The following is a 26,665-nucleotide window of genomic DNA, read 5'->3' as shown; positions in this document are numbered from 1 at the left end:
ACCACTAGAAAATGGGAAGTGGTGCTGTGGCTCAAGGGGTAGGGTTGTAGCCTTGAGCTGAAGAGCTCGGGGACAGCACCCAGGCCCAGAGTTCAACCCATGACGACACACACACAAAAAAAGAAAATACCAACATAGGCAAACAGCCACAGGTGGCAGACAAGGGGGGCCTGGGTCTGTCCCCTCACACACAGCTTCTGAGGATCCCAAGGGGCACCCTGAGTGAGAGTCTATCCTGCATCCAGAATCACACACATGGAAGCTTTGCACTGACTTCAGTTCCCCCTTGCTGTAACAAATTGCTGGACACAAACACGCAAAAAGAAGAAAGGTTTGTCTGGCTTACGATTTAGGGGGTTTCAGTCCCCGGTCAGTTGGCCCTGAGGATACCAGGGCAGGAGGGTGTGCAGAAGATACTGCTGCTGCAGGAAAGCCAGAGACACAGAGGGACGAAGAGGGGCCTTAGACCCAACCCCCTTCAAGGCCACGCCCCCAATGACATAACTTCTTCCCATTGGCCCCGCCTCTTAAAGGCCCATAGCCCTGTGCCACCACACTGTTGCAAGCTTTCAACAGAATCATTTGGGGTCCTTCCAATACATGCATTGCACCGTTCATCTGACAATGCTCTGCTCCAGTCTGTCACCAGGCCAGGGGCTCTGGTGAGTCATGGTAGGATGCCTGGACTGGCCACAGGACTCAGTGGCTGGGGCAGGGCTGGTCATTCTAATTTGTACTTAGGGAAGAGCGGGCATACCTGGAACCCATGTGAGTCCAGCAAACGCTCCCCGAGGGCACCGTTCCCGGGCAGGCCTGGCCACAGAGGAGGGTGGGGACAGGGCTTTGCGTCAGGTGAGACTGGAGACTGCATAGATGCTGGGGGTAGGGGTAGGGAGTAGGAAGAATGTGAATGTGGGGTGAAAAGTGCTCCCCAAAGACTCAATAACACCCTCAGTTCTCAGAATCATGGGCTTCTGAGAGCATGGCATCCATGTGAATAGTTAGGATGGGGGGGCGGGGCAGACAGGAGAAGAGGAAAGGATGACGTCACTGGGTCTAAACAAGGCCTCCCCTCCTCCATCAGTCCTAGAGTCCATGGTCTGGGAGTGGCAGCGCTGCCTCCTCCCAGGGCCTCAGCTCCCGCTCTGTGAGAGCTGCCAGTCCTAGGTTCCCTGGGGCCCCACATCCTCCCCACCCCTCTTCTCCACACCCACGCTGTTGGCCAGGGGCCACACTGATGAGCACATTTACCTTGTGATACACCAAAGACCTTACAGCCCTGGTGGTGGTTTTTTTTCAGTGCAGGGCCTCGCCTGGACCTCAATCCTATTTTCCATTTTCCCCCCCGTAGCTGGAATGACAGGCACACACCACCGATGCCCCTGTCCGCCTGCTGTGTGTCCCCGTGGCTTCCTGTTTTGTGCAGGCCAGGACACTGCATGGTGGGGCAGGCCCTCGGGTGCTGGCATCCCAGCTTAGTGCCTCGAGGCGCCCGACTGTGGCTGCTCTGGCCCTCCTGGCCCTCTGCTGGCTGTGGAAAGGCAAAGGCCACCCGCTATGCTCAACCCAAACCTCCAGGGCCCTGAGGACCCTGCCGGCCCAGGGACCCAGGGAGAACAGTAATGCTTGCTCACTCACTCACTCATGGAGGCCTCTGGGCCTCAGTGGCAGGGGGAGGGACTCCCTGCAGCACACTTAGCACCAGACACACGGGGCTCTCGTGTCCTGAGTGTGGACTGTGGGCTGGGAGGAAGGTGAATTCTCAGAAAGGCCCTGGGGCCAGCGCCAGCACACAGCGGTGGAGGAGGCGAGAGGGGATCGTAGCAGAAAATATAAACTGCTCAGGGGAGCCTCGCCACCAGGACATGCTCAGAGTCACCCCAAGACACACAAGTCTGCTGAGGATACACACAGACACACAACTGTGGGCTGGGAACGTGGTAGAGGGCTTGCCTAACACACATGGAGCCCTGGGGTCAATCCCACATAGACAGAAAAAGCCAAAAGCGGTGCTCTGGCTCAAATAATAGAGGGCTAGCCTTGAGCAAGAGAAGCTCAGGGACAGTGTCCCGGCCCGGAGTTCAAACCCCAGGACTGACAAAAATAAATAAGTGAGCTACACACTTAGTGTTGTGACAACAGGAAAGGGGTGGCAGCACATCTCAGGAACTGGCAGACCATCCCCACCGCAGGCTCCAGGGTGTAAAGGGTTAAAGTTATCTGAGGTGAAGCTGAGGAGGTAAAGAGGAGCCACAGGAGAGGTCAGGATGACAGAGAGGCCAGGAGAGCCTCAGGAGGGCCTTGCAGCGGCCTGGAGCGGGGCTAGGTTCCATGTCCATCCTGCTGTTGTGGCCCCAGCCTGCCTCCCTGTCCTCTACCTCCCTTTCGGAGAGGACATGCTCCCTCAGTGTCTGGTATCTCAGAGGTCACAGCCCGTCACGGCCCACGTCACAGAGGGAGTCTGGAGTCATGGAAGACCTGGGCTTGAACTTCTGAACAATGGTGGAGACCTGGAGGACTCACAGAGAAGACGGGACAGAGTGTGCTTCGTGGCCTGCACAGAGCCTCCCGGGGGCCAGGGGTAGAACGCCATGGTCCAGAGGAATGGGTGGGCATCACGCCGCCCAGGCGTGGATGCAGGAGATTTGTGATGCCCACGTCTGCAGCGCGTCTGCGAGGCTCTCCCCGAGACAGTGAGACCACCAGGGCTTCCACGCGAGAGAATTCTTAGAATCATGGTGAGATCAGCAGGAGGTGGACGGTCGGACCAGCGGCCTCTGCCCTGACCCTTTGCTGTGCCCCTTTCTCTGCTTCCCAGACGCCCTGCTCTCCACACCCTCCTCGCCAGGGGGCACACACACCTGCGCCAAGGCAAATATTCCTCCCTCGGGCCATTCCTGTCGGGAAAGAAGTAATGCCATGAACAAGTGCTGGTAATTGGTTTTAAAGGTCAGGTTGCAGCTCCGTGGTGTGCCAGCGGGAATGCACTATGAGCAAGCTTTTTCTCACATGAATTCTTCCTCTTCAGAGCCAACCACAGTGACAGCAGAGAGGTGATGGCCCAGAAAGCACCAAAGATCTTTCCAGAGCTAGAAGGAAATTTGCTGATCAAAGCTGAGTGGGCCTCAGCCAAGTGACACGGGCACCAGAGGCACAGTGATGACGTCCAGGTAAAACAAGAGGAGAAGAAAACTCCAGCTAGCGTGACTTGGCTGACTGGCCCAGGTAACATTCCTGGGCACTGTCTCCCTGGCTCTTGCTTTGAGAGGTTCTCTCCACGTAGCCCAGGCCCCCAGGTGCTGGGATTATAGGTGTGAAGCACCTGTACTTCATCTTAGTAGAAAAGACCAAGCAATGCTGAAGCCTGACGCACACAGACCGCGCCATGTTCTGAACCACTTCCAAATCCCAAATGACTGAACCCATCCTCCAGCCGCTGCCGCCTGACAAGTAATCCCCACCTTACCAGCCCAAGAAGACAACCAATGTCCCACCAGCTTTGGGTTGCTGTCATTCTCCTTTCAGACATTCAGGATTTCACGTTGTGGTTTTACTTCCATTTTGCTCATGGCCAATGAGCAGAAATGGAAGTAATTATTTTATTTACTTATTTATAATGTGGCCATCCCTGCCTGTCTTTCCAGGTAGTTATCTGCTTTTATGTAAGGAACTCTCATTCTCTGGATTTTCTGGGCAGAAGTTCTTTTCAGATTCCCCAAAGTGGGCTAGACAGATGTACGAACTCTGCCTCCATCTCTGAGCTTCTCTGACCCTCCTGGGTGCTGTGGTGTCGGTTGGTGAATGAGAGTTCTTGTTTTGAATACAGGGCCGTCTCTCAATGTCTTACTTTACAGTTAGAATTTGTGGACCATAACAAAGTTTAGCACAGCTTTGTCTGTTCCAGGGTCACAAAGATGTCCCCCAGTTCGAGAGCTCACGTTCCCGGCTTCCACACTTCCATCTGTAGGCCACACAGTCACTTCCAGTCCGTGTGAATGGAACTCTTCCCAGAAGCAAAGCCCATCCCCAGGAGATGGCTTTCCATTATTTTCTTGATGCAGACTGGAGTGTGGGAAGTCTTCAAAAGCTCATTGCATCGGTAATTTACATGTGCACACCTCCCCTAATGCGCATGCCCAAGAGCTGGAGGTCACAACCCACTTATTAAGACAGCTGGGAAGACAGACCAGAAGCCTCAGGAAAGCCTGAGCCTTATGCACAGACAGGAACAGTCTTGTTTCTAGTTATGGGAAACAAATGAAGCACAATGCCTGTGCCTATGGCGTCTCACAGGCACACACTGCTGTAAATTCGTTTGCAGGTGCTCACAGTGGGTCAGGGGCTCTGACGGAAGATGGAGGAGGATCCTGTCTGCTGTCCTTAGGGTGGGGCTGTGCAGGACCAGGCTTCTCACTGTGTGGAGCACGCATTAAAAGAATACTACTTTAAAAGGCAGGCGTGTGCCCTATAATAAAAGGGGAGCACAATGGAAAACCCCAGAGAAAGTAAAAATTGCCTGATGCAGATGTCTGCTGACGGCCACGGGGCCTCCTTCCCACAGCTGAAGGCTTCCGCACAAACATCAGCTTCTCAATTGGCCTCACACACCTGTGGAATTTCTGCCCTTGGGAGCCTGGGCCTGGGGACACAGCACGGTGGGAGTGCATGTGACGAGAGGAGAGCCTGCCCTGGTGGGTCTCCTCCTCGTCCCCTCCCCCACCCTCCATCGGCCACCTGTGGGGGACCAGGGTACCCAGGCTGGGCTGTGTTCTTCAGCCAGTCGACCTGGAATCACCACCGGACTCTACAAAGGCTATTCTACTCTGGGAATCTGAACGAAGTAGATGAGATTCACCATCTCACCATCACATTCCTTTGCTGGCGCTGAAATTGCCCTGAAGAGTGAACAGACACATTGTGTTCTAATCAACCTTTATTGATGTGCTGAGAGGTCAGACCACCAGATGATCTGAAGGTATGCGGGCTCGAAACTGTAATACAAAGTCAAAATCCTACTCGGTGGCACTAGGTTAGTGTCTGATGGGACAGTGGGCAGAAGAGTAGATGGAGCCCATCTTTAACACTGTCTGCCACACCTATCAATCCCCTATCCCTAGCTGACTTACCTCAAAGTTCAATGAAAGGAACAGGTGCAGTGGCTCACACCTGTAATCCTAGCTACTCAGGAGGCTGAGACCTGAGGATCACAGCTGGACGCCAATCCAGGCAGGAAAGTCTGTGAGACTCTCATTTCCAAGAAATTATTGGGAAAAAAAAAAGAAAAGATAGAAATGGTGCTTGGTGCTTGGGCTCAAGTGATAGCATGCTAGCCTTGAGCAAGGCTCAGGGAAAGTGCTCAGGCCCTGAGTTCAAGTACCAGGACCAGCAAAACAAGAAACTAAGTTCAGTGAAAGTATGAGGCGGGGCCCACAGCTCCAGATAGCAGGCAACAGCGATGGTCCTGCAGCGGGCAGGTGTCAAGTCTGGCTTCAGCTCTGACACAGGCATGCACACTGAGCAGTGCACAGAAACGTGGGAAAGGCCTGCCTTCTCTGCCTGCCCAGCCACGTGAGGGCTGCCCCGCTTGCCTCTGCCTGTCCCTCCCCAAGACCTCGGGCCCACCCATGACATCTCCAAAGCACCCAGCACAGTGCCTGGCACACAGCTGGCACTTGGCATCAGGCCCACAGTCGGCATGCTGCTGAGTCCTCTTGTGTGACCTTCTCCCCAGGATATTTCTCCTTGCAAACACCACCCTACTCCCCACTGGGGCACCCCAAGCTGCTCCAGCTCTGCACACGTCCTTCCTCAGAGGCACCCATGCCCATCCCTGGACACGAGCTCAGAGGCTGGGCCAGAGTCTTCTCATACAGGCAGCTTCCTCTGGACTTGTACTGTGGCAAAGTCCCAGATCCCCGGGAGCAGGGGAGGCTCCGGAGAGGAGGCTCGGGAGAGGAGGGGCCACCAGGCAGCGGCGGCAACAGCCCTGGGGAACCTGCTGCTCTGAGGGTGGCCACAGGACCGGGCCCGGCCGCGGGGAAGACTGGCCTGGCTCATTCATCTCTGGCTGCAGCAGGCCCACGTACTTCCCTGAGCCCCAGCCGTCTCCATCTCCTCTGAACCTCACAGCAAACGACCAGGACAGGGCAGCAGAGTCCGCCAACGGGGTGCAGCGCCCCGAAGCACATCCGAAACCTCGGCCGTGTCCCCTCACTCGGGTTTCTCCTGCCTGCGCTTTTTCGGGACTCTGAGCCACGGGCTGTTTTTATACTACTGCTCCCTGTCAAGATCGCGCTGGCGGCCACGCCAGGGGCACCGGTCACTCACCAGCGCCTCTGTCCCCGCGGCGGGCCCCGGGACACGGAGGCGCCACGCCGCCACTCGCAAGCCCGCGGGCTCTCTAACCGGCCTCTCCGCGCTCGATCACCTCGCGTCCCCGCAGCTCCCCTGCTCTCGACGGCCGCCGCCTGCACAGCGCCTGGCTCTGTCCTTGATCGGGGGTCGGGGGTGGGGACGCCGCGGTCCCTCTGCCCGCTGGGCTGGGGCTGCCCCGGCCAGGCCGGGAGGCAGAGGCCGCCCGAGACCCGGCTGGTCCCCGGAGGGGCGGCTGGAGGGTGCCGGGCCCCAAGCCCGGCCCCCGGGCTGAGCGCCTCCCGCTCCCGCCGGCCGCACTGCGGATCCGGAGGCCGCCCTAGGGGACGGGTTCAAATCCCAGACGGCCCCGCACCGGGGCTTCCCGGGCGCCTCCCGCCGCCCGGCCGCCCTCGGGTTACTTCCGTGTAGGTTCCGGAGGGCCGGGACGTCCGCAGCGCAGGCCTGGAGGAAGCGGCGGCCCGGGGGAAGCGCGGCCGCCCCCCCACCCCCCGCCCGCGGGCCACGCCCCCCGCGCCCGCGGGCCACGCCCCTTCCGCTCGGTCGTTCCCGCGTGCCCGCCCCCAGCACGCCGGCCAGGCGGGCCACGCCCCCAGCGCGCGGACACGCCCCCCAGCCCTCCCTGTCCATTGGCTCTTTCCCGACCTCGCCCGTCCCCTCACCTTTCCCCTCGGGGTCGAGCCGTCCCGAGGCCTGAGACTCCGCCCCCGGGGAGGAAGACCTGCACTCCGTCGTGATTCGTTAAGCAGCTGTGATACTGTCCGTCCATCACAGAAAGCAGGATCCTGGATTGGCCAGACAGGAACAGGGGGCGGGACGTCGGCACGGAGCCCCTCCCCCCGACGCGTGCGCGATGCGTGCGTGCGTGCGTGCGTGCTGACGGAGCTGGCGGCGGCAGCGATGGCGGCCAGGTGCGTTCGGGCGGCGCGGCACAGCCTCGCGGCTGTGGCGTGGTCTCTCAGGTAAGGGCGCTGCGCGGAGACCCTCGTCGGGGAGGCGCCTCCCTGTTCGCCCGGCGCGGGCGCGAGCCGGCCAGGCCCCGTGCCCGGGGCCGGCACCCCGGGGTCCGCCCGCGGCGCGCCCCGCTCGCGGCCCCGGCCGGAGGAGCATGGCCGCCCGCACCGGAAGCGCGGGGCGCCGGGGTCCGGGCGCTCGGGGCCCGGGCGCTGATGGTTCCGGCGTCCGCGGCTGGGGACCCGGCCAAGGTCGCCCGCGAGGCCGAGCCCCTCCGGCCGTGACCCGGGCTGGCGTCGAGTGGAGCCGGCCCCGGCCTTCCCGCCCCTCCGCCCGCCCCCCTCCGGGGCCTGCCCCGCCCTGGCCGGTCCCGGCCTTGAACTCGGGGCCTGAGCCCTGCCCTGGGCCTCAGCGCCCACCTCGGTTCCGAGGGCTCGGACGCGGCCCGCTCTTCGGGCAGGCTGGGCAGCGCTCTCCCGCCGGCCCCATTCCCAGCCCTGGCCGCTTTCTTTTTAACCCGTGTTTTGGGGAGTTCACTTTACAAACCAGCTCCGCGTGGCACAGCTGTGGTGATCTCCGCTGGAGGGTCGCTGGAGGCAGGAGAGAGACCAGGCTGGCCGAACTTGGGGTAGAAGCGGGGTGGACTGAGAGTGGAGCGTAGCCTGCAGCCACCTTTCCCGGGGCCAGGCAGGTAGGGCAGAGATCGCCTATAGGGAAAGGATGGACAGGGGAACCTGACCAAAGGAAAACTCGAAAGCAGCCTCCTGGAGTATCTGTGCGGAAAGGCCTTTTTCTCTAGTCGTTTGTGTTTTGTATTTGGAATTAACTTCCAAGAAAGTGGCGAGCACATCAGCATCACGGGCTGCACAGTGGCTGGGAGCTGAGGTTGCCTGGTGCATTCCTTTCCACACCTTGCACTGCTGCCAGACCCTCCTTGGCCAAGCAGAGCTGACTTGGTGGCCAGCAGAAAGGCGGTGATTGTCCACCCTGGGGTGGGGACAAGCCACCAAAGTGGAAAGGTTGTTATACAAGTCCCTGTTTCTCCCTCGCAGTAGCAGCCCACATGGGCAGCTTCTGTGTTCCTTCCCACCACCTAGGAAGTGCAAACACAGATGCAGGACTTCAGTTTGTCTTCAGAAACCAGGACCACATCTGGGCAGCCATGTGTGGCCTGAATTCCAGTCAGTGGAGCCAGTGGCCTGCTCACTGACATCCTCCTCACCCTACCAGGATGTGTGTTTGACGAAACTGGAGATTTGTCAGGGCCTGCGCTGTGGGGCATGCCTATGTTTCCAAGTAGCCTTTCTGCATGAAGCATTCACTCATGATGCATCCGAAAGGTGACTGTTGAGTGCAGTCATCTCTGGTCGCTGGGGTCTACACAGGCTGGGGGCAGCAGTCGGTCCCCTCACTGGTCATCCTTTTCCAATTCTAGTTGGGTGCTGTGTAAACATCATGTGTGTTCTCGGTCCTGATTTCTTTTTTTTTTTTTTTTTTTTGCCAGTCCTGGGCTTGAGCTCAGGGCCTGAGCAATGTCCTTGGACTTCCTCAAGGCTAGAGCTCTACCACTTGAGCCTCAGCACCACTTCCGGCTTTTTTTCTATGTATGTGGTACCGAGGAATTGAACCCGGGTCTTCATGCATGCTAGGCAAGCACTTTAACCACTAGGCCAAACTCCCGGCCCCTGATTTCTTTAATTGAACCAGTTTCCTTAAAGCTGGGAAGAATGTTGAATATAGTTGATTCTAATTGGATATCTGGTGAAGACAAGTGAATTTTTATTAGTGACTGTGAGTCACTAATAACTTGAGATCAGATTGGATAATGCCTTAACTCATTCATGACTACGACTCATTCCAGATTACTTTCTAGTTCTCCTGTACATAGCTCATGTTCCTGACTCTGTATCTTTGTCCAAGCAATTTCCCTTCCTGAAGTAAACTTCTGCCACCACAGTACCCTAACTCTCCCTGTCTTGCAAAGCCCTCATGGGCCCAGGCTTCCCACTCACCTCCTCTTAACAGCTTTACAGCCCCACACTAGGGTTTTTGTGTGTGGACACCTTTGTGTTATGTGGTGCCAGGGTTTGAACTTAGGGCCTCGCACTTGCTAAGCAGGTACTCTACCAATTGAGATACCTCTCTGGTTCTTTGTTACTTCTGGCATAAGATCTCACATTGTTTTACTGTGGCATCTTGCTAGCTTTTATCAGGGTTAGCCTCAAACTGCAATCTCCTGATCTTGACATGCCAACTTGCTAGGATTACAAGCCTGTGTCCCTATACCCAGCTAACAGCTTGCCTTTTTTGCAGGGTGGTGAGTACTTTGTGGGCAGGATCTTCCATAGTCTGCCCTCGTCAGCTGATTTTTTTGCATGGCCTCCTGTAGGGTGTGTTGTTGACCAGACATAGGCAGGCAGGTGTGCTTCAGTGCAATGGATACAATATATAGTTGGCCCTGTAGTCTTGAGAGGAGTCTTTTCTTTCCTCTCCCAAGGCTAATCACCTTGATTGATAATTACTCTAAATGTCTAAAATACCAAAAAGCAGTCCATTTGTGGACTGTGCTGTGCGGCTTTCTGCAGGCCCTCTCCTCGGTTGCTGTGCACAGCAGCAAAGCAGAAGAACAATGGTCAGAACCTGGAGGACGAGAGTGGCCACAGTGAACAGAAGACAGAGCCACCTTCTACAGACAAGATGCTTCTGGAAGAGAAGGTGAAGCTGGAAGAGCAGCTGAGAGAGACCACGGTAAGGAGCGGGGTGGAATGCAGCCCTGCTTCCTGGTGACAGCATGGCCAGTGCCATGCTGCTGGTATAGGAGTCCTCACCAGTGAGGAAAGCTCAGTGCAGCAGGGTGCCGCACAGATGTTGGGTGGGGTTGCATAGGGGTGGCGTGCTGGCCTCTGGGGAGCTAGGAGGCAGCGCAAGGCCAGCCCTGGAGGGTGAACGTGTGCGTGGCAATGTCCCCGCTGTGGTCATCCTCACCACAGCCCTGCGAGGACATACGAACATCGCCAACAACTGCCTCAACTGAGGGCCCAGCTGCTGGGGGTGTCCAGTGAGCCTCCGGAAGCGGGGGTCCCTCGTGAGGACATTCTGCACTGAGGTAGTGTGGTGAGCCCTTCCTCCCAGGACCACCCCAGGGGCAGGGGCAGTGCTTCCGTGGCCCTTTCCTCCTCGCTTGGCAGGCTCAAAAGCAATAACACGTCGTATGTGTATTTTGGCTTGGAGCTTATTACAGAATCATCTCTAGATCAGAGGAACTTTCTTAAGAATTTTTTCCATTTTTAATTCACATGCATTTTTCTTTCCTTAGGAAAAATATAAACGAGCCTTGGCGGACACTGAAAATTTACGGCAGAGGAGTCAGAAGCTGGTGGAGGAAGCCAAGTTATACGGTAACGTGAAGGGATGGTGTCAGGGCTGGCGGGCCGGGGCAGGGCAGGGCCTGGACAAGCAGCAACGCTTCCCTTGCTGTGGTGTGTGCAAAGCATCTTCTCTGGCGGCTTTAGGCATCCAGGGCTTCTGCAAGGACTTGCTGGAGGTAGCCGACATCCTGGAGAAGGCGACCCAGAGTGTCCCCAAGGAGGAGATCCGAGAGGACAACCCTCACCTGAAGAGCCTGTATGAGGGGCTGGTGATGACCGAGGTCCAGATCCAGAAGGTGTTCACGAAGCATGGCTTGCTCAGGCTGGACCCTGCTGGAGCCAAGTTTGACCCTTATGAACATGAGGCCTTGTTCCACACACCGGTGGAAGGGAAGGAGCCGGGCACGGTGGCGCTGGTCAGCAAGGTGGGGTACAAGCTGCACGGGCGCACCCTGAGGCCCGCCCTGGTGGGGGTGGTGAAGGCAGCATAGCTGCCTCTCCAAGCCTCTGGACTTCTCTAGTTCTCATCGTGACCATGCCTGACCTGTGCCCAGCCTTGTCAGGAGCTGGAGCCAGCCACACAGGGACGTGGGAGCCTGGCATCCGGGTCTTAGCAGCACACGTTGTCACAGGCTTCCAGCAAGGGCCAAGGGACCGTGGGCAATGCTGTATCTGCTCAGCCTGGGTCACTGCAAAGTATTCTAACAAATAAAAGGTCGTGGGCAATTCTGTTTGGCTGCCCAGGTGCACCTATGCAGCGTCCTCCACAATTCAACCTCCATTCGCAGTGCTGTGCAGAGCCCTCGCGAGGAGAGGCCAGCGGACTAGCATGGCCGAGGCAGGAAGGGCACTAAATACGTTTAACAGGATTCTCAGACAAAAGCAAGCAGATGCAGTGGCTTGTGCCTACAATCCCGGCTGGATCATGATTCAAGGCCAGCTCATTAATCCAGTAGTTGGGAGCCAAACGTAGGAAGATTGCAGTTTCGGTTTTCAAGCAAAAGCAAAAGGGCTTCTTATTTTCTTTTTTTTTTTGCCGGTCCTGGGGCTTGAACTTAGGGCCTGAGCACTGTCCTTGGGCTTTCCTCAAGGCTAGCACTCTGCCACTTGAGCCACCCACAGCACCACTTCTGGCTTTTCTATGTCATACCGAGGAATCAAACCCTGGTCTTCATGCATGCCAGGCAAGCACTCCACCACTAGGCCAAACTCCCGGCCCCAAGAGCTTTTTTTTTTTTTTTTTTTAAGAAGAAAAGGACTAGAATGGGTAGAGATGTAGTTGAAAGGGTGGGTCCCTGCCTGGCAAGTGTGAACAAGGGGTTCCTTCCTCCACCTGCATCCACCTTCCTCAAAGGAAAACTTAGGGACTTTGAGAAAAATAGGAGCTAAGAAATGAACTCTTGCAACCTCAGAGTGTAATTCTTCCTCGTTAAAGTAGAGCTCACTGAAATAGAAAGACTACATGCTTGGTATACTTTGAATGTTACTAAGTTTTGGGTTTTTATTGAGAATTAAAAGCGCAGTGTTTCTTCTTGATAGTGGTTTCTTGACCTTCAGTGGACTCTGACCCTGTAAGGCACATGGCTGAGAGCCCAGTGTGGCCATGTGCTTGGAAAGCAGCCCTCCAGCAAGGGTAGGTGTAACAGGCCTTGGGTCCAGGGCAGCCAGAGGACCGACTGAGTTCTTTCTAGCCTAAGGACTGTCACATTTATAAGCTACGAAAGGCTTAGAAAAAGCTGAGTGGGGGGACGCCTGTGATCCTAGCTACTGTGGAAGCTGAGATCTGAAGACAGTGGTTCAAAGCCAACCCAGGTAGGAAAGTCCATGAGACTCCAGTTAACCACCAGAAAACCAGGAGTGGCTCAAGCAGTGCCTAGTCCCTGAGTTCGAGTGCCAGTGGCTCCCATCTGTACCCCAAGCTACTTAGGAGACCAAGGTCTATAGAATTACAATTCCAAGCCAACCTGGGCTGCAAGGTCCTGGAGTTCATAAAATGCCATGCTGGAGGCATGGCTTAAACGGTAGAATGCAAGCAAGCCCAGTGAGGGGAGGGAGTACCCCAAGTTCAAGCTCTGGTACAAGAAATGGTGAGTGATCTAGAAACGAAAGAGGTCAGGAGCATGGCCTCGAGGATAGAGTTCTTGCCTGGCGTGCATGAAGACTCCGGTTCAACTCCTTGGAACCACGTACTCAGAAAAAGCAGTAAGTTTGGGGCCGGGAGTTTGGCCTAGTGGTAGAGTGCTTGCCTAGCATGCACGAAGACCCAGGTTTGATTCTTCAGTACCACATACATAGAAAAAAGCCAGAAGTGGAGCAGAGGCTCAAGTGGTAGAGCTCTAGCCTTGAGGAAGTCCAAGGACAGTGCTCGGGCCCTGAGCTCAAGCCCAGGACTGACTGGCAAAAGAAAAAGAAAAAGTAGTTAAGTGGTGCTGTGACTCAAGTGGTAGCATGCTAGCCCAAGGACTGGCAAAAACAAAACTAAAACCCAAAAAACAAAAGTAACCTATTGCCTTTGCTGGGTGTAACAGCTATGCTCCTGAATCCATCTACTTCACAAAAATGTGGAGAAGGGGCTGACTCCTTGGGAAGTGGACAGACATTGTGGTTCTTGACCAGCCCAAGCCAAAGTACAAAGCAGCTGGGCACAGTGACTCACACCTGTAATGCTAGCTACTCAGGAGGCTGAAATTTAGGATCTAGGTTCAAAGCCAGCCTGGGCACCAAAGGACCTGAGACTTATCTCCAAATAAACTCTAGAAAACAGAAAGTGGGGCTTGGCTCAAGGATAGGGTGAGTGTTAGCTGTGAGCTGAAGAGCTCAGGGACAGTGTCCAGGCTTAGTTCAAGCCCCATCACACACACACACACACACACACACACACACACACACACACACCACACACACACACACACACACACACACACACACACACACACACACACACACACCAAAAAAAAAAAAAACAAAAGCAGAAAGGGCTCCAGGCTGTGGCTCCAGTGCTCTACTCAGCTCTGTGTCCACAGACTCCACACCTACAGTTAACCCTGTTGCAGACCAAAAGTCCACAAAAGGAAGATGGACATCTGTATTGGGCATGGAGTCACACATGCTGGGCTAGGCTAGTGTGCCGAGCCCCACCCACAGTGCGGTTCAGGCTTGTCATTAGTTCCTAAACAGTATCTCCAATGAACGGATCAGCCCAAGGCCCCCAGAGACTGGTGTGACAGAGGAGATAGGGGCTGTGTAAACATGTCCTCTTCTACAGGCACCTGAGCTTAGACTGCGGTGTCCTAATGGAGCCATCCTGGAACCCTCTAGAAAGATGGCTGCAGTTGAAATGTGGCAGAGTTGTTTTATAGGGTGCAGTCATTCACTGTCACCAGCATGCTAGTCAAGAGGCCGAAAGCTGCAGGGCCAAGTTGTGCAGTATGGACAGCCAGAACCCTAGACCTCTGAAGTCAGCCCACTCCCTGGGGGCCAGCTCCTTCCCCGGGGGGGCGCTGGCCTGCTTCAAAGGCAGGCACGCTTGCAGGCCAGGTGCTGGTCAGGAGGAAGAAGCAGTCACACATTTCCCAACTTGTTTAATATGTAAAAGGATAATAAAAATGGTAGTCAGAGTTGCAATTTTTAATACATTCTCGGAATGTTCGCCTCCCAGAGCATTATTTCAAAGAGTTGAAGAATTACTTTTTGATTCAAAGATAGTTAAATTTCAAAAAGACCTAGTTCCACAGGGTCTGCTAGTTAACTTACTGTGAGAATTAAATACAGACATGTCAGGCTGTAGCTAACAAAGCAAGGACTAATGTGACAAAAATAGCTAGAGCAGATGGAAGAAGAGGCAACCAATCCTAAAATTACTTTTCCCTTGTAACAGCATATTAAAACTTCAACATAAATTATACATTCATTATGGCGTTTAAAACCATCAAAGATATGCACATGACAGCCTGCTTGAGCAGCGTCTCATTTGCTGGCCCTGGGTCCAGGCCACACATTTACAGGCTCCTCTGCTTTCCACACTTCAATAGAGGTCTGGCTGTCATATAAAAATAAGACTAAACATAAAAAAAAATATGTCAACTACAGCAGGTGGCTCTCAAACTTGAACTTGCACCTTAGCGACATGAAGTGCTTGAGAACAGCCTGCAGTCCTCAACCCTCCTCCCCCCAGGCCTCACAGGTCACAGCTTGAGGCCTAATTCTGCCTCTCTAACACAAGCACAGAACCCACTTTGAGAACCACTTGCTAAGACACAAACCAGTTTGGCCGGCAGGGGGCAGCGTGGAGCTGGCCCTTGCCACCGAGGCACTGCTCCACTTCTGTCTGGGCCTAGCTGACAGATGGGGACACTGCCAGTCCCCAGTGTGTGCCCTACAACCAAAGCCATATTCAGTGTACTTAAAAGTTGAAAAGCTTACCCTGGGGACAGGATGTAAAATGAAAAGGCACCGAGTCAAGTCATCCTGGGGGTGAGGTTTTTAAAATCACTGTAATGTGAAGCCCACACACTCTGGGAGGTAAACAGGCTCTTGTACCTATGGGACAGAAGGGCAGGATGAGCTTGGTGGAGCGGAAGGTGGGACGGGGTCTGTGGTCACTCCAGGACTCTAAAGCAGGGTCTGGGCATGAGAACCCTGAGCAGCGGAAGACAGACGCCTTCCTCAAGTTTAGGAAGGTACCATGTACGACCTTAAAGGGGGCCCCAGAAACAAGCGCTCCAGAGGGCTGGGAAGGTGTTTCTGGGTCTGTTTCAAGACAGTGAAGAGGCGGCACCGGGCTCCAAGGCAGGCCAGGGCACTCCCCGCTCGCCAGTGGAGCCTGCACGCTGACCTGGCCCTGCCCCGCTAGCAGACGGAGGGCACGGCACGCTCTGAGCAGTCCGCTGAGCCAGGCAGCGTGGTCCTATTTACAAGTGGGATGAGAATCCTGAGCAGGCCCGCGCCGAGGCTTGGAGCCCCGGGCGTCGGCCTTGCGTTCTAAAGCAGGGTCTTTAGCCACGCAGCCCTGTGACAACCCCGTGTCCCTTCCCCAGGCGCTTTCCACATTCCCAGGGACCAGGAAGCAGAAGGCGTGGAGGGCGGTGCCTTCCCAGGGCCAGCTGGCCATGCTACAGGGGGCAGAGGCCAACCAGGGGCTCCTCCTCTTCGGGGCGCTGCAGGAGTGGGCCTGGTGCTGGTCTCCGGCCTCCGTAACAGAGGGCTGTGCGAGTGGCCTGCCCCCAGGTAAAGTGCCGCGTGCGGGGGCTGTGTTGGGGTGTCAGCTGGGGCAGCAGTGGGCTCAGAAAAGGGGCGCCAACAGCAACTTGCCAGAGAAAAGCTTGTCGCCAGGGAAGAGCTGACGACGGTGGAAAGCCCAGCGCCTGGCACCCAGAGCACACTGGCTTCTAAACCTGAATGGAGGAAGGAAGGCTCACCAAACAGAAGGCCGGCGTCCATGCCGGCCGCCCCTGCCCGCGGAACTCACAAGGCAGTTCTAGGACACTTAGAACGAGTTGAAGCAGACACGCGCTTGTCTCCCGGGATCCAATGTGAGACTGCGGCTATTGCTTCTTCCAGAGGATGGGGAGCATTCATACCTTGAGGAGGGGGAGGGGGAAGAGGGGAAGACGTGGAGGAGGGGGCAGCGGCAGCCCTCCCACCCCGCCCCGCCCCGGGCAGGCAGGCGGGCAGCTTCCGGCGGCTCAGGCCGCGCTCTGGCCTCAGGAGGCATCCCTGGCTATCCACCCGCTCTCTGTGAGGAAGTTCAGAATCCTTTTCTTCAGGACCCTGTCCAGGTAGCCGGGCAAGCGGCTCTTGGAGGGGAGGCCCTGCCGCTTCTGGAGGTGGTCCTTGATGATGATGGTCTTTACGGTCACGTAGCGCGCGGGGCTCAAGTTCAAGCTGCTGCACAACACCTTCTCCCGATCCGACAAGAGCTCGAATCCAGGGAGGTTCTCGATGGCCGCAAACTCGCCGTCCTTGCCGTCCTCCTTCCCCCGCTTGGAGCCAGCCATGTTTCTGTTCTCCTTCCTCCGCTCCCGCTTGTGCCTGGCGGCCTCGTACTCCGCCGACTCCTCCATCTTGGTGATCCCATTCCGCCGGTAGCGCTGCAGCTCCCGGATTTTGGCCCGGAGCATCTTCTCCTTGTGCATGTTCTCAAACAGGTCATCAAACTCCTTGCAGGACATGAACTGGTAGAGCGGCCGCAGCTTCAGCCGCAGCTCCCTCTCCTCCTTGGTGATCTTGCGCTTGGGCGCCTTCTCCTTCTCCTTGCGCTCCTTCCCCAGGAAGGCGGGCACCAGGTTGTAGTCACGGGCGATGTTCTTGCGGCGCTGGCGCTCCTTCAGCTTGCGCACGTACATGTCCACGTGCGCGCGCTTGAGCTCAATCTCCACGTCGTCGTCGTCGTAGTTCACCGAGAGCCCGCTGATGAGCGTCTCCGCGTCCTGGTCGTACTCGATCTCGTAGTCGTCCCTCAGCGGCATGTACCCCAGCTGCTGCTGCTCCGCCACCGAGATGTCCAGCGGGGGCAGTGGCGTGGTGAGGCTGGGCGAGAGGGGGCCCCCGCTGGGGCAGGTGTGGTCGGTCACCCGGTTGGGGATGGTGTCGGGGATGCAGGCCTTGCCCAGGTTCCCGTGGATGTACATGCTCACGTAGTGCTCCATCACCTCCTGCGGGGTCCGCGAGGCCCCGACGTGCGCCGCCATGTCTTCCTACAACGACAGAGGCCAGCGTTACCATCAGCTCTCCTGAACTGCACGCCCTGACAAGGAAGACTTCCCGTCAGCACTGGAGGAAGCTGGCGAGCCGCCTTCGCCCAGGGTCACAGGAACTGGTGACCCAGGCCCTGTGCCAGCGCTGGGCTTCATTCTGCTGGCTTCTAACCCATCTGCACTGACCATGTGTCCACGGCAAACTGTCACCACCACAGGGCACGGGGGTGGGGGGTGGGAGGGGGGAGTGCAGGGGGCAGAACAGGCCTGAATGCCCCATTCAGACTCGTCTATGGGAGCAAGGCCAGGACTCGGGCCTTGGGCAGAGGGGCCCATCCCCCATGCCGCTTGCCTCCCAGGAGAGGTAGCTGTCCCCTGCTAGGCTGTGTCTGCAGGTAACGGCAGCTCACAGCTTTTTGGGAAAGGGTCTTCATGTATGACATATTCCACACCTAAGAAGCGAGTGGCAGCAATGCCATGACTGATGATGGCATTCACTCTACGTGGAAACGACGCACAAATGCACCAGCTATTAAAGGGAGGAAACCGTAAAACTGCCTCAATCTTTTCCTTCTGTTAAGAGGCCTCTTCCTTAAAGTCAACCACTAAAGCCACTTCAGAAAGCAACTGCCCAAAATGCGTACTCACTCACCCGGCCACCCCTTCTCCGGGCCTGCCCCAGCCCCCTGAGGGAGGGACAGGTGGTTTCCCCCACCTTGCCCTGGACCCGGAGGCCCTGGCCAGTCACTCACATAGCTTCTCTGATAAGGAGCTGACGGTGATGGGAGGGGCGAGGCCTGGCTCAGTGCCAGGGTCCTCCATCTCAGGCTCTCTAGGGGACACAGGCCTGGCAGGCAAGCTGGGCTGAACCATGGGAATGAGAAGCGGGAGCTTGAGACCCACTGCAGGGTCTCCAGGAGAACCATCAGGAGGGAAATGAGAGTGACGGCACAGGACTCCCTTCAAAACAACAGCACTATTGGCATCACAGCTACCCAGTGATTGTCCCAGCCAGCATCTGACCAGCACAAAACACCAATCACAACCACCCCTCAGCCTTGGACCCTCCCTCGTAAAAGAGGCAGCCCTTCATTTCCCTGGCACGGAGAGGCTGCAGGGCAGGCGAGGGCCGGGCCCGCCTCCCCACTACCTCAGCAGCGGAGAGGCCGAGGTTGCGGGCTCTCCCCAGCCCCCCGAGTCAGAAGAACCAGCTAGGTGTGGCTGAAGTAGCAGCCTCTCCAGGCCCCCAGCTGGCAGGGGATCTGACCAGTGCCCCTTACCTGCTCCAGCACACCTTTCCAGGCCTGCAGGGCGTCTGCAGTTCCTCTCAGAACCTTCTTAGAACCCTGCTCCTAAGGCCCCCGCTGCCAGTGCCAGGCGCCAGGCTTCCAGGCCCGGCTCTGCCCCTCTTTAGCCATATGAGCTGTAAACCTCTGGGTCCCTGCTTCTTGGCTGAAGTCCAGGGACAGTAGGGGGCCCGCTCCCCACTGTGCGTCGGTGTGGGTGTGCGTGCAGCCGTGCACAGGGCTGGAAGTTGCTCCCACCAGCCGCTCCTACCACAACCTGTGCTCACGCCTAACACCAGGTCCTCCCCAGGAAGCCGTCCCGCCCAGGGCTTCCAGTTCTTTTTCCTTGTGGGTGTTGTGAGGACACAGTTAACACAAACAAGACCAGATGCCACCGGCGGCCTGAGTCCTGTGAAGGTTCTGTGAGAGTGCAGTGTGCAGGTCCTTCCCGTTTTACGAGGCCACAGCAGCGCCCCATGCCCGCGGCAGATAGGTTTTAACCTAGGCTGTAGCGGTGGACAAGGCTGGAGGAGCTGTGGAGCCAGCACCTGAACTTCCTGCCCTTGGCTCCGCGGCCTCCTGCCCACGTGGGTGGTGCTCTCCAGAAGAGGCCATGCCATGGCAGCCCCACTGCCATCCCCTCGTGTCAAGGGCACCGGACAGTGAGGCGCAAGAGAGGGTGAAGCCGGCCTGGGGTGCGGGGCCAGGCGTCCTTCCCTCAGTGGTTTGGGTCTGTGCTCTGTCTCCACATCACTACATCTTTTTATCTTCAAATGAGTGAGCCTCAAAAAGGATAGATGCCAAAGAAGGCCACCTTTCCTGGAAGCTACTGGAAGCAGGTGGCACCTGACAGGCCAGTAGCCAAGGGAGAGGGGCAGGAAACAGAATCCACCGCAAATATTGCAAAGGATGGGAGAGAGCCTGTTTCCTGAGGGAAGAGGCGAGGATACCAGCAATTCCTTTTCTAGCCCTTTACCAAAGCAACACCCGTGGAATCTGGCTGAGACCCAGGCAGCCATGTTCAGAGCAGCACTGTTCCTGTAGGGGAAATGGCCTCTAACGAGGCCTGATGAGGTGCACCCACACAATGGAATACAACTAGGTCATTACCAGGAAACCCTGACACCGGCTACAACATGGATGAACTGGAGGACACAGTGCCAAGTGAAATAAGCCCAGAAAGTCAGACACCGCATGATTCGGCTCCTAATCGGTCATCAGAGTCACTGGATTCTGACAAGAGAGTCGGGTGAGGGTGCCAGGGGCTGGGAGAGAAGGATGGGGAGGTATTGTTTACTGAAAACCGTTATTAGCTGAGAAAATGAGAAATTCCTAAAGACACCTGACGGCGATGGCTGCAAAGCACGAATGCCTTGTGCTAGAGGCACAGCTCCGTGTAAAAGCACCTGCACACAGCATCGGAACTCACACCTCCGTGCCACCAAAACAAGGAACAAACCATGAGTACTCCATGCCACTGCACGGTACACACTGCAATAGTGTGTGTCACACAGACGTCACCTGAGCGCCCTGCCGAAGGGTCCCTGGAGAGGAAACAAACCATGAATACTCCATGCCACTGCACGGTACACACTGAAATAGTGTGTGTCACACAGACTTCACCTGAGTGCCCTGCCGAAGGGTCCCTGGAGAGGCCTGGCTGGCAGCACACGCGATCTGGGATGGGGCTCGACATGCCGACCCTGCAACTCCCAGCGGTGTGTGACCTCACTGCCAGCCTGTGCTTCCTGCATGTTCTCGCCTCTAGTGTGTGTGGCCTGGTGACAAGTGGCCCTCCACAGGCCACACCAGAGATCCGCTCCATCGTGGGGCCAGAGTCTCTTCTGGTCCTGCACGCGTTCCAGCGTTGGTGAAGGTGAAGTGTCTGCCTCACAGGGTGGGAGATGTAGGCCCAAGGAAGAAAAATGCCCACACCTGCCTGCTGAGGGCTTGCAGCAATTCAACTTTGACCTCACACACGCTCAGCTGCCAGCCCTGCCTCCCTCCCCCACCCGCGGTCCCCAAAACCAGCCTTCCACTTTAGGTGAGCTTGCTCCATTGTGCCCCCCAAAATACACCAGACTCCCCTCCATTCATGCTGCCTTTGTTTCTGCACAGCCTTCTGAGGCCCTCCCACAGGGGATACTGGGACCTGCAAGGTCACAAAGCCGTCTTCCTGGCACTGTCTTGCCATGGGGCCAGCCCACAGTGAGTACTAAGCACCCGGGGATGGGCGAGCGCACAGTGCCATGGCCTGCATACCACACCCTACCAGCCAACTGTCAAATAGAAAGGCAAAACGCAGACCCAGGCAAGACCCTGCACTGTGGGTCTCTTATCCATCTCATGACCTCCACAGCTGAGCTCCACTCCCCAGGGCCCTCCGGGCCACCCTGCAGAGCAGCTGGCCAAACTCCTCCCCACTGACACACAGTTCCACGTCTCTGGAGCCTAGCAACGAAGGGATGGATGCAAAGTGTCCTAAAAGCAGGCATGCGTCTGTGGGTGACCCCACTGAACACTGGCTACGTGGATGCTTGCAGCACCCCTACAGGCCTGGGGTCACTGCCTACTGGCCAGACCCTGACCACGCTGCCCACCCCCCAAACCCTCCACGTACACAGCAACATGCCCTGGGGCTCAGTGCCAGGCTTCAGCAACGGCCCTCTCCAGACTCTCACAGGAAGCAGCACAACCCCAAGGTCGTCCCTCACGGCCTGCCATGTGCGGCCTCTGTATCACTGTCCTCAAAGCCCCCCGCCTCTTCCCACAGTCCACAGACTTCCCCGAAGCACGCCCCGCCCTGGGGACCGTCCCCCACTTGAATTTCAGCCGCGCAGGTCAGGTTCTGGCACCAGAAAAGCCTTCCCAGCCTCCCCACCTCCAGCTGCAGGGCGAGCTGCTGGCCTCCGACCCACATTTACTTCATGCTCTTGTGGTGGGGAGGCTCAAGACTTCGGTCACGCAGGCCCGCCGTGGAGCCCGGTTCTGTCACATGCAAAGCTGGGGAACCCAGGACAAAAAGCCGAGATCCCTGCAGTCCGCTGCCTTTCAACTGGGCACTGGGAGCAGTGGCCACCCGTGGGGGAGGGGGAACGCGCACAGGGCGCCGTCAGGGGCGCCTGCGCCAGTCCACCCCATCACGGGGAACCCCAGGGCCAAGCTGTGCTGCCTGGAATCAGGAGGAAAACCCAGAGGAGAAAGCACCTGGACCAAGATGGCCCGGGGGGGGGGGCTCCCCTGCACGGTCCCGAGCCGTGCGCCCGCAGGCAGGCCCGGCCCCTGCCCTCGCCCCCCCGACCTCACCCGGGGGCCCTGCCCTCGCCCCCCACCCCACCGCACCCCACCCGGGGGCCCGGCCCTCGCCCCCCCTGCCCTCGCCCCCCCGGCCCTCGCCCCCACCCCACCCCGGCCCCCGGCCCCCGGCCGCCCGCGCTCACCCAGTTGCCGAAGCCGAACTGCTCGATGGCGTCCAGCAGCAGCTGCTCCTCGCGGCTGGTCCAGCCGCCCTCGGCCTCGGGGCCCCACAGCGTGAAGCGCCCGCCGTCCACCAGCTGGTAGCCGTGGTAGCGGCGGTGGTGGCCGATCTCGGCGCCGGCCGAGAAGCACTCGGGGCACAGCTCGATGTCCTGGCACTCGGTGCAGCGGAAGCGCAGCGGGCTCACCTCGGCCAGGCAGTACACGCAGTACTTCTTCCCGAGCTCCGCCATCTTCCCCCGCTCGCCCGCCGCCCGGCCCGCCGCCGCCGCCGCCGCCGCCGCCGCGCCCCCGGCCGTCAGCGCCGCGCCGCCCGCCGGGCCCGACGCGCCCGGGCCGCCCGCCGCCGCCGCCACGGCCACCCCGGCCCAGGCGCCCCCGGAGCCGGCCTGCCGGGCCGCGTCCCGCCTCAGCACGCAGGCAGCCTCCGGCCCGGCTCGGCCGCCGCCGCCGCCGCCGCCGCCGCCGCCAGCGCCGCCAGCGCCGCCGCCGCCGCCGCCGCCGTCGCTCCGCCGCATCGCGCAGGCGCCGGGCGCGCGTCTCCGCCCCGGGGCCCGGCCTGCCGCTCTGCGCCTGCGCCGTGCGCCCGCGCCGGCCGCCGGGCCGGCCGGGTGAGCCGCGTCGCCCCGCCCCAGGCCTGGCAGAAGGCCACGCTCAGGCCGGAAGTCGAACCGGAAGGACACGCCTCCTGCCGTGCGAGCCCGCGCCCGCGTCCAATCAGCGTCGCGCGTCGCCCGGAGGGCTCCTCCTATTGGCCTGCTCTTTCCGGCAGGCGGGTCGGGCGCCTGGCCAATCGCGGGGCCCACCGTGCGCGCCCCGCGTTGCCCCGGGAAACCTAACAGCCTGCGGTGGCTCCCAGCAGCCGGGGTCCGGCGGGGGTGGAGATGGACGACCGCTCGGCGCACTCGGACGATGACAGCGGAGATGGAGAAAGCCTGGCCACGACGAAGGCCTCCGACGAAGCTGCGGAGCTGGAGACCGAGCCGGGGCCGGCGGCGGAGGGCGCGGCGGGCGCCGAGGACAAGGCCCAGGGAGAGGCTCCGGAGGAGGCCCCGGGAAGCCCGGCGGCCTCCGAGGTCCCCGACCAGGGCCTGCCGGCCGGGGGCCAGGCCGAGGAGCCGGAGCCGGGGTCGGAGGCCGGGATGGAGGCCCTGGAGGAGGAGCCGGAGGCGGCGAGGAGGAAGGACACGGACGCGCACTCCCGGGGCTCCGTGCCGCTGACCACCATCGCCGAGGAGGCCGCCGGGGGACCCAAGAGGGCCGAGGAGGCGGAGGAGGAGGCGGAGGCCGAGGAGGAGGGGGAGGAGGAGGAGGAAGAGGAGGAGGAGGAGAGGGAGGAGAAGGACCGCGTCCGAGAGCCCAGTTTGGCCAAGGAGGTCAGATACGCGGAGGAGAAGGCCGAGCGGAGCGAGGGGACGGCGCCCCCGAGCCCGGCGGCCGCCAGGGAGGAGGAGGAGTGGTCGGAGGAGATGAAGAAGCAGCAGGAGCAGCAGCTCCGCAGCGAGCTCCTGGACCAGTACCACATGCTGCTGATGGAGCGGAACCGCTACCGGCGCTACAACGCCTACCTGCAGCACCGCATCTGCGAGTCCCTGCGCAAGAAGAAGGGCCTGGAGGCCGCCGAGACGCCCGAGCGGGCCGCCGAGCCCCAGGCCCCCGACAAGGAGCAGGCCTACCTGCACTACCTGGCCATCCTGGAGGAGCTGCGCAAGCAGGAGGTGGACGACCTGGAGTGGTACCAGCAGGAGCTGGGCCAGCTGAAGCAGCAGTGCCAGGACAAGCAGATGAGGGTGGAGAAGGAGTGGCGCCACTTCCAGGCCCTTAAGAAGCAAGTGGTGATGCAGGTGATGGGCAGCTGCCGCCTGCGGGGCGGGCGCCAGGCCGCCCTGCGGGAGGTGGAGCAGATCCAGGCGCTGGAGGACAGGAAGGAGAAGGAGATGAGCGCCGTGCGGCTGGAGAACGTGCAGCTCAAGCAGAGCCTGGCGCACTTCGAAACGAGGATGAGGGCCCAGGAGGACCTGTCGGAGGGCCTGCTGCTCATCGATTTTGAGCAGCTCAAGATCGAGAACCAGACCTTCAACGAGAAGGTGGAGGAGCGCAACGAGGAGCTTCTGAAGCTGCGCAACAAGGTGACCAGCAACGTGCAGACCATAACGCACGTGAAGGAAAAGCTGCACTACATCGACATGGAGAACGCCTGCAAGAAGACGCAGCTCATGCGAATAGAGTCTCAGGTGTCCGTAGGAAGAGACATCCTGACCAAGACCAAGCAGGCCCGCGACAGCCTGCGGGCTGACAACATCAGGCTCAGTCAGAGGAACGGGCTGCTAGGAAAGGAGTCCCTCCTCAGGGACTTGGAAGCAAAGGTGGACAGCACCGAGAAGCTCAACCGGCGCCTGGAATCGCTGAAGCGCCACCACGCAGGACTCACGCTGTCCTGCAAAGGCGTGAGGCAGAAGATCAGGGAGGCCAAAGCTTTCCTCCCCTCTTGACGCCCTAGACAGCAGAGCTGGCAAAGCATGGGCAGTCTCAGAAGACTGTTCCCTCCCCTGGGCACGTCCCTTGTTTCGGTTCTCATCAGAGGCCTAGGGCACTTGGGATGGGAATATGCATTTTTTTTTTTATCTCATTGGGTTTCGGCGTCCAGATTCGTGCTGAGCACAAAACTGGGCTAGCAAAATACGTGATGAAGCAAAACAGGTTTAGACAAAATCCACCTTCCTCACAAAAGCTGTCAGGTTGTCTTAAAGCTGAGCAAATCTGTCACTTCAAGCATTTAATAGCAAGGAGTACTGTTCCCCTATCTACAAGGAGGGCTTAAATGTCTAGCCAATGAGCGGCGTATAGAAAAATTCCTCTGTAGTAAGCTATTAAGTTCTCTTGGACTTATTAAACTGTATAGTCCTGAATCACTGTCTCAATCAGAAGCTCTATAATTCCCTTGATCTTGTATCACACATGACAAGAACTAGGGTAGTATGAAACAATTCCAGGAAAGGAGCCATGAGCAAGACCGGGGCTGTCATTCCATCTTTCCAGTCACAGGGCTCTCAGCTACAGTTTCTGTGCTTAGAAGATGCGCCCATGTTGACTGACTGCCTTGTCTGGCTTTTTTCAGTTAGGTCCCCGGGGGAGACTTACCCAAGAAAGAGCAGCACATTCACTGGTTAAGAAGAGTGCTAGAGGGCCTGGAGTTTGGCCTAGTGGTTAAAGTGCTTGCCTAGCATGCACGAAGACCCGGGTTCGATTCCTTGGTACCACATATATAGAAAAAGAAGCTGGAAGTGGTGCTGAGGCTCAAGTGGTAGAGCTCTAGCCTTGAGAAAGTCCAAGGACAGTGCTCAGGCCCTGAGCTCAAGCCCAGGACTGGCAAAAAACAAAAACAAAAACAAAAAAAAAACATGACGAAATGAATTTTTACACTTGTGAAACTTCATGTATCAGGGAGCTACATTCATTCCAGAAAGGAGCCATGTGCAAGTGGCCAGGCAGCATGAACAATGCTTCCCCCCCCCAAAAAAAAAAAAACTGTCCCCAAGATCCCACTGCTATGCTGTTTATAGCTACGGGTGACTTCTTCCTGCACCACCTGTATCCCACTCAGTAGTCTAATACCAGCTCAATGGGTTTCTGAACACAAGTGCTACTTGAATGTGTTGTGTGCCAGGCACCAATTGGGCCCTACACTGGATTCAGAAATAATTGCAGGAAGAAGAGGGTGACATGGCCAGGAGGAGGTAAGAAGCAGAGCACAAGATGGCAAGTAGGTTGCCATCACTTCTGGCAAAGACGCCTCTGTGTCCCAGCAGCCCTGGAACTAAGACCTAAGACTCACCTGTGAGCGAAAGGCAGGGCCAGGAGGCTGGACCAGACACCCCGGAGCCAAACATGATATGAAACTGGCTCTTCTTTTATTTTTCCAAAATTAACGTGCAGGGCCGGGAGTTTGGCCCCATGGTAGAGTGCCTGCCTAGCATGCACCAAGACCCGGGTTCAGCTCCTCGGTACCACATACATAGAAAAAAGCCGGAAGTGGTGCTGAGGCTCAAGTGGTAGAGCTCTAGCCTTGAGAAAGTCCAAGGACAGTGCTCAGGCCCTGAGCTCAAGCCCAGGACTGGCAAAAATAAAAAGTGCAAAGGCACATGAGCAAATCATTTTGGGTAACTTAGCACATTCAAGATTTTTAAATTTTGTTAAGTTCAAATAAGTTCGCCTGCAAGCATAACGTGGTTTTGCTACTAGTAGGGGATGCTGTCCACAGAATATCAGGGTCAATGCCCGTCTCTGGAAACTTGTTTCCGATGGATGGTTCCTGAGTGGTGAGGCCCACAGGTGGCTCCCGCCTCTGAAAGGAGCCTCTTGGTTCTATGACTTTAAATAATGACTATGTGCTTACTTCAATGACTCTGTGTGTGCACCAGTCCTGGGGCTTTAACTCAGGGCACGGGCACTGTCCTTGACCATTTCTGCTCCAGGCTGGCACTCTACCTCTCATTGAGCCTTAGCTCCACTT

The 26,665-nt window shown here is 57.9% G+C and overlaps 3 protein-coding genes across 4 annotated transcripts; 2 read left to right on the top strand and 1 right to left on the bottom strand.

Annotated features, from left to right (window-relative positions):
- The first annotated feature begins 7,232 nt into the window (after positions 1 to 7,232).
- Grpel1 (GrpE like 1, mitochondrial) lies at positions 7,233 to 12,230 on the top strand. Its single transcript, XM_090343868.1, has 4 exons — positions 7,233 to 7,334; positions 9,912 to 10,074; positions 10,643 to 10,724; positions 10,839 to 12,230. Exons 1-4 carry the CDS (start codon positions 7,273 to 7,275, stop codon positions 11,183 to 11,185), a joined length of 654 nt encoding a protein of 217 aa, XP_090199994.1. The 5' UTR covers positions 7,233 to 7,272; the 3' UTR covers positions 11,186 to 12,230.
- Positions 12,231 to 16,373: 4,143 nt separating this feature from the next.
- Tada2b (transcriptional adaptor 2B) lies at positions 16,374 to 22,386 on the bottom strand. 2 transcript variants are annotated; one of them, XM_090344118.1, is made up of 2 exons: positions 22,116 to 22,386; positions 16,374 to 17,389 (listed from the first exon to the last, which is right to left on the bottom strand). In XM_090344118.1, the coding sequence occupies exons 1-2, from the start codon at positions 22,383 to 22,385 to the stop codon at positions 16,397 to 16,399; spliced, it is 1,263 nt and encodes a 420-aa protein (XP_090200244.1). In that variant the 5' UTR covers position 22,386; the 3' UTR covers positions 16,374 to 16,396. The 2 variants fall into 2 exon arrangements, with proteins under 2 accessions (XP_090200244.1, XP_090200245.1); XM_090344119.1 differs by lacking the exon at positions 22,116 to 22,386 and adding an exon at positions 21,557 to 21,805.
- A 585-nt stretch (positions 22,387 to 22,971) lies between these two features.
- On the top strand, positions 22,972 to 25,061 carry Cfap184 (cilia and flagella associated protein 184). The gene has a single exon (XM_090343867.1). It carries the CDS (start codon positions 23,037 to 23,039, stop codon positions 24,642 to 24,644), a length of 1,608 nt encoding a protein of 535 aa, XP_090199993.1. The 5' UTR covers positions 22,972 to 23,036; the 3' UTR covers positions 24,645 to 25,061.
- Positions 25,062 to 26,665: the final 1,604 nt, after the last annotated feature.

This window comes from Megascapheus bottae, chromosome 13 (assembly GCF_031878675.1).
Source record: "Megascapheus bottae isolate mThoBot1 chromosome 13, mThoBot2.hap1, whole genome shotgun sequence".
NCBI lineage: Eukaryota > Metazoa > Chordata > Mammalia > Rodentia > Geomyidae > Megascapheus > Megascapheus bottae.
This window is presented reverse-complemented; position numbering and strand designations above follow the sequence as displayed.

Bases quoted from the DNA above. Each gene is read 5' to 3' on its own strand.
- Cfap184 (XM_090343867.1), top strand. From the start codon at position 23,037: ATGGACGACCGCTCGGCGCACTCGGACGATGACAGCGGAGATGGAGAA.
- Grpel1 (XM_090343868.1), top strand. From the start codon at position 7,273: ATGGCGGCCAGGTGCGTTCGGGCGGCGCGGCACAGCCTCGCGGCTGTG. The intron at 7,335-9,911 runs GTAAGGGCGCTG...GGCTTTCTGCAG, and splicing joins GCTGTGGCGTGGTCTCTCAG to GCCCTCTCCTCGGTTGCTGT. The intron at 10,725-10,838 runs GTAACGTGAAGG...TGGCGGCTTTAG, and splicing joins GGAGGAAGCCAAGTTATACG to GCATCCAGGGCTTCTGCAAG.
- Tada2b (XM_090344118.1), bottom strand. From the start codon at position 22,385: ATGGCGGAGCTCGGGAAGAAGTACTGCGTGTACTGCCTGGCCGAGGTG. The intron at 17,390-22,115 runs GTGAGCGCGGGC...CTGTCGTTGTAG, and splicing joins AGTTCGGCTTCGGCAACTGG to GAAGACATGGCGGCGCACGT.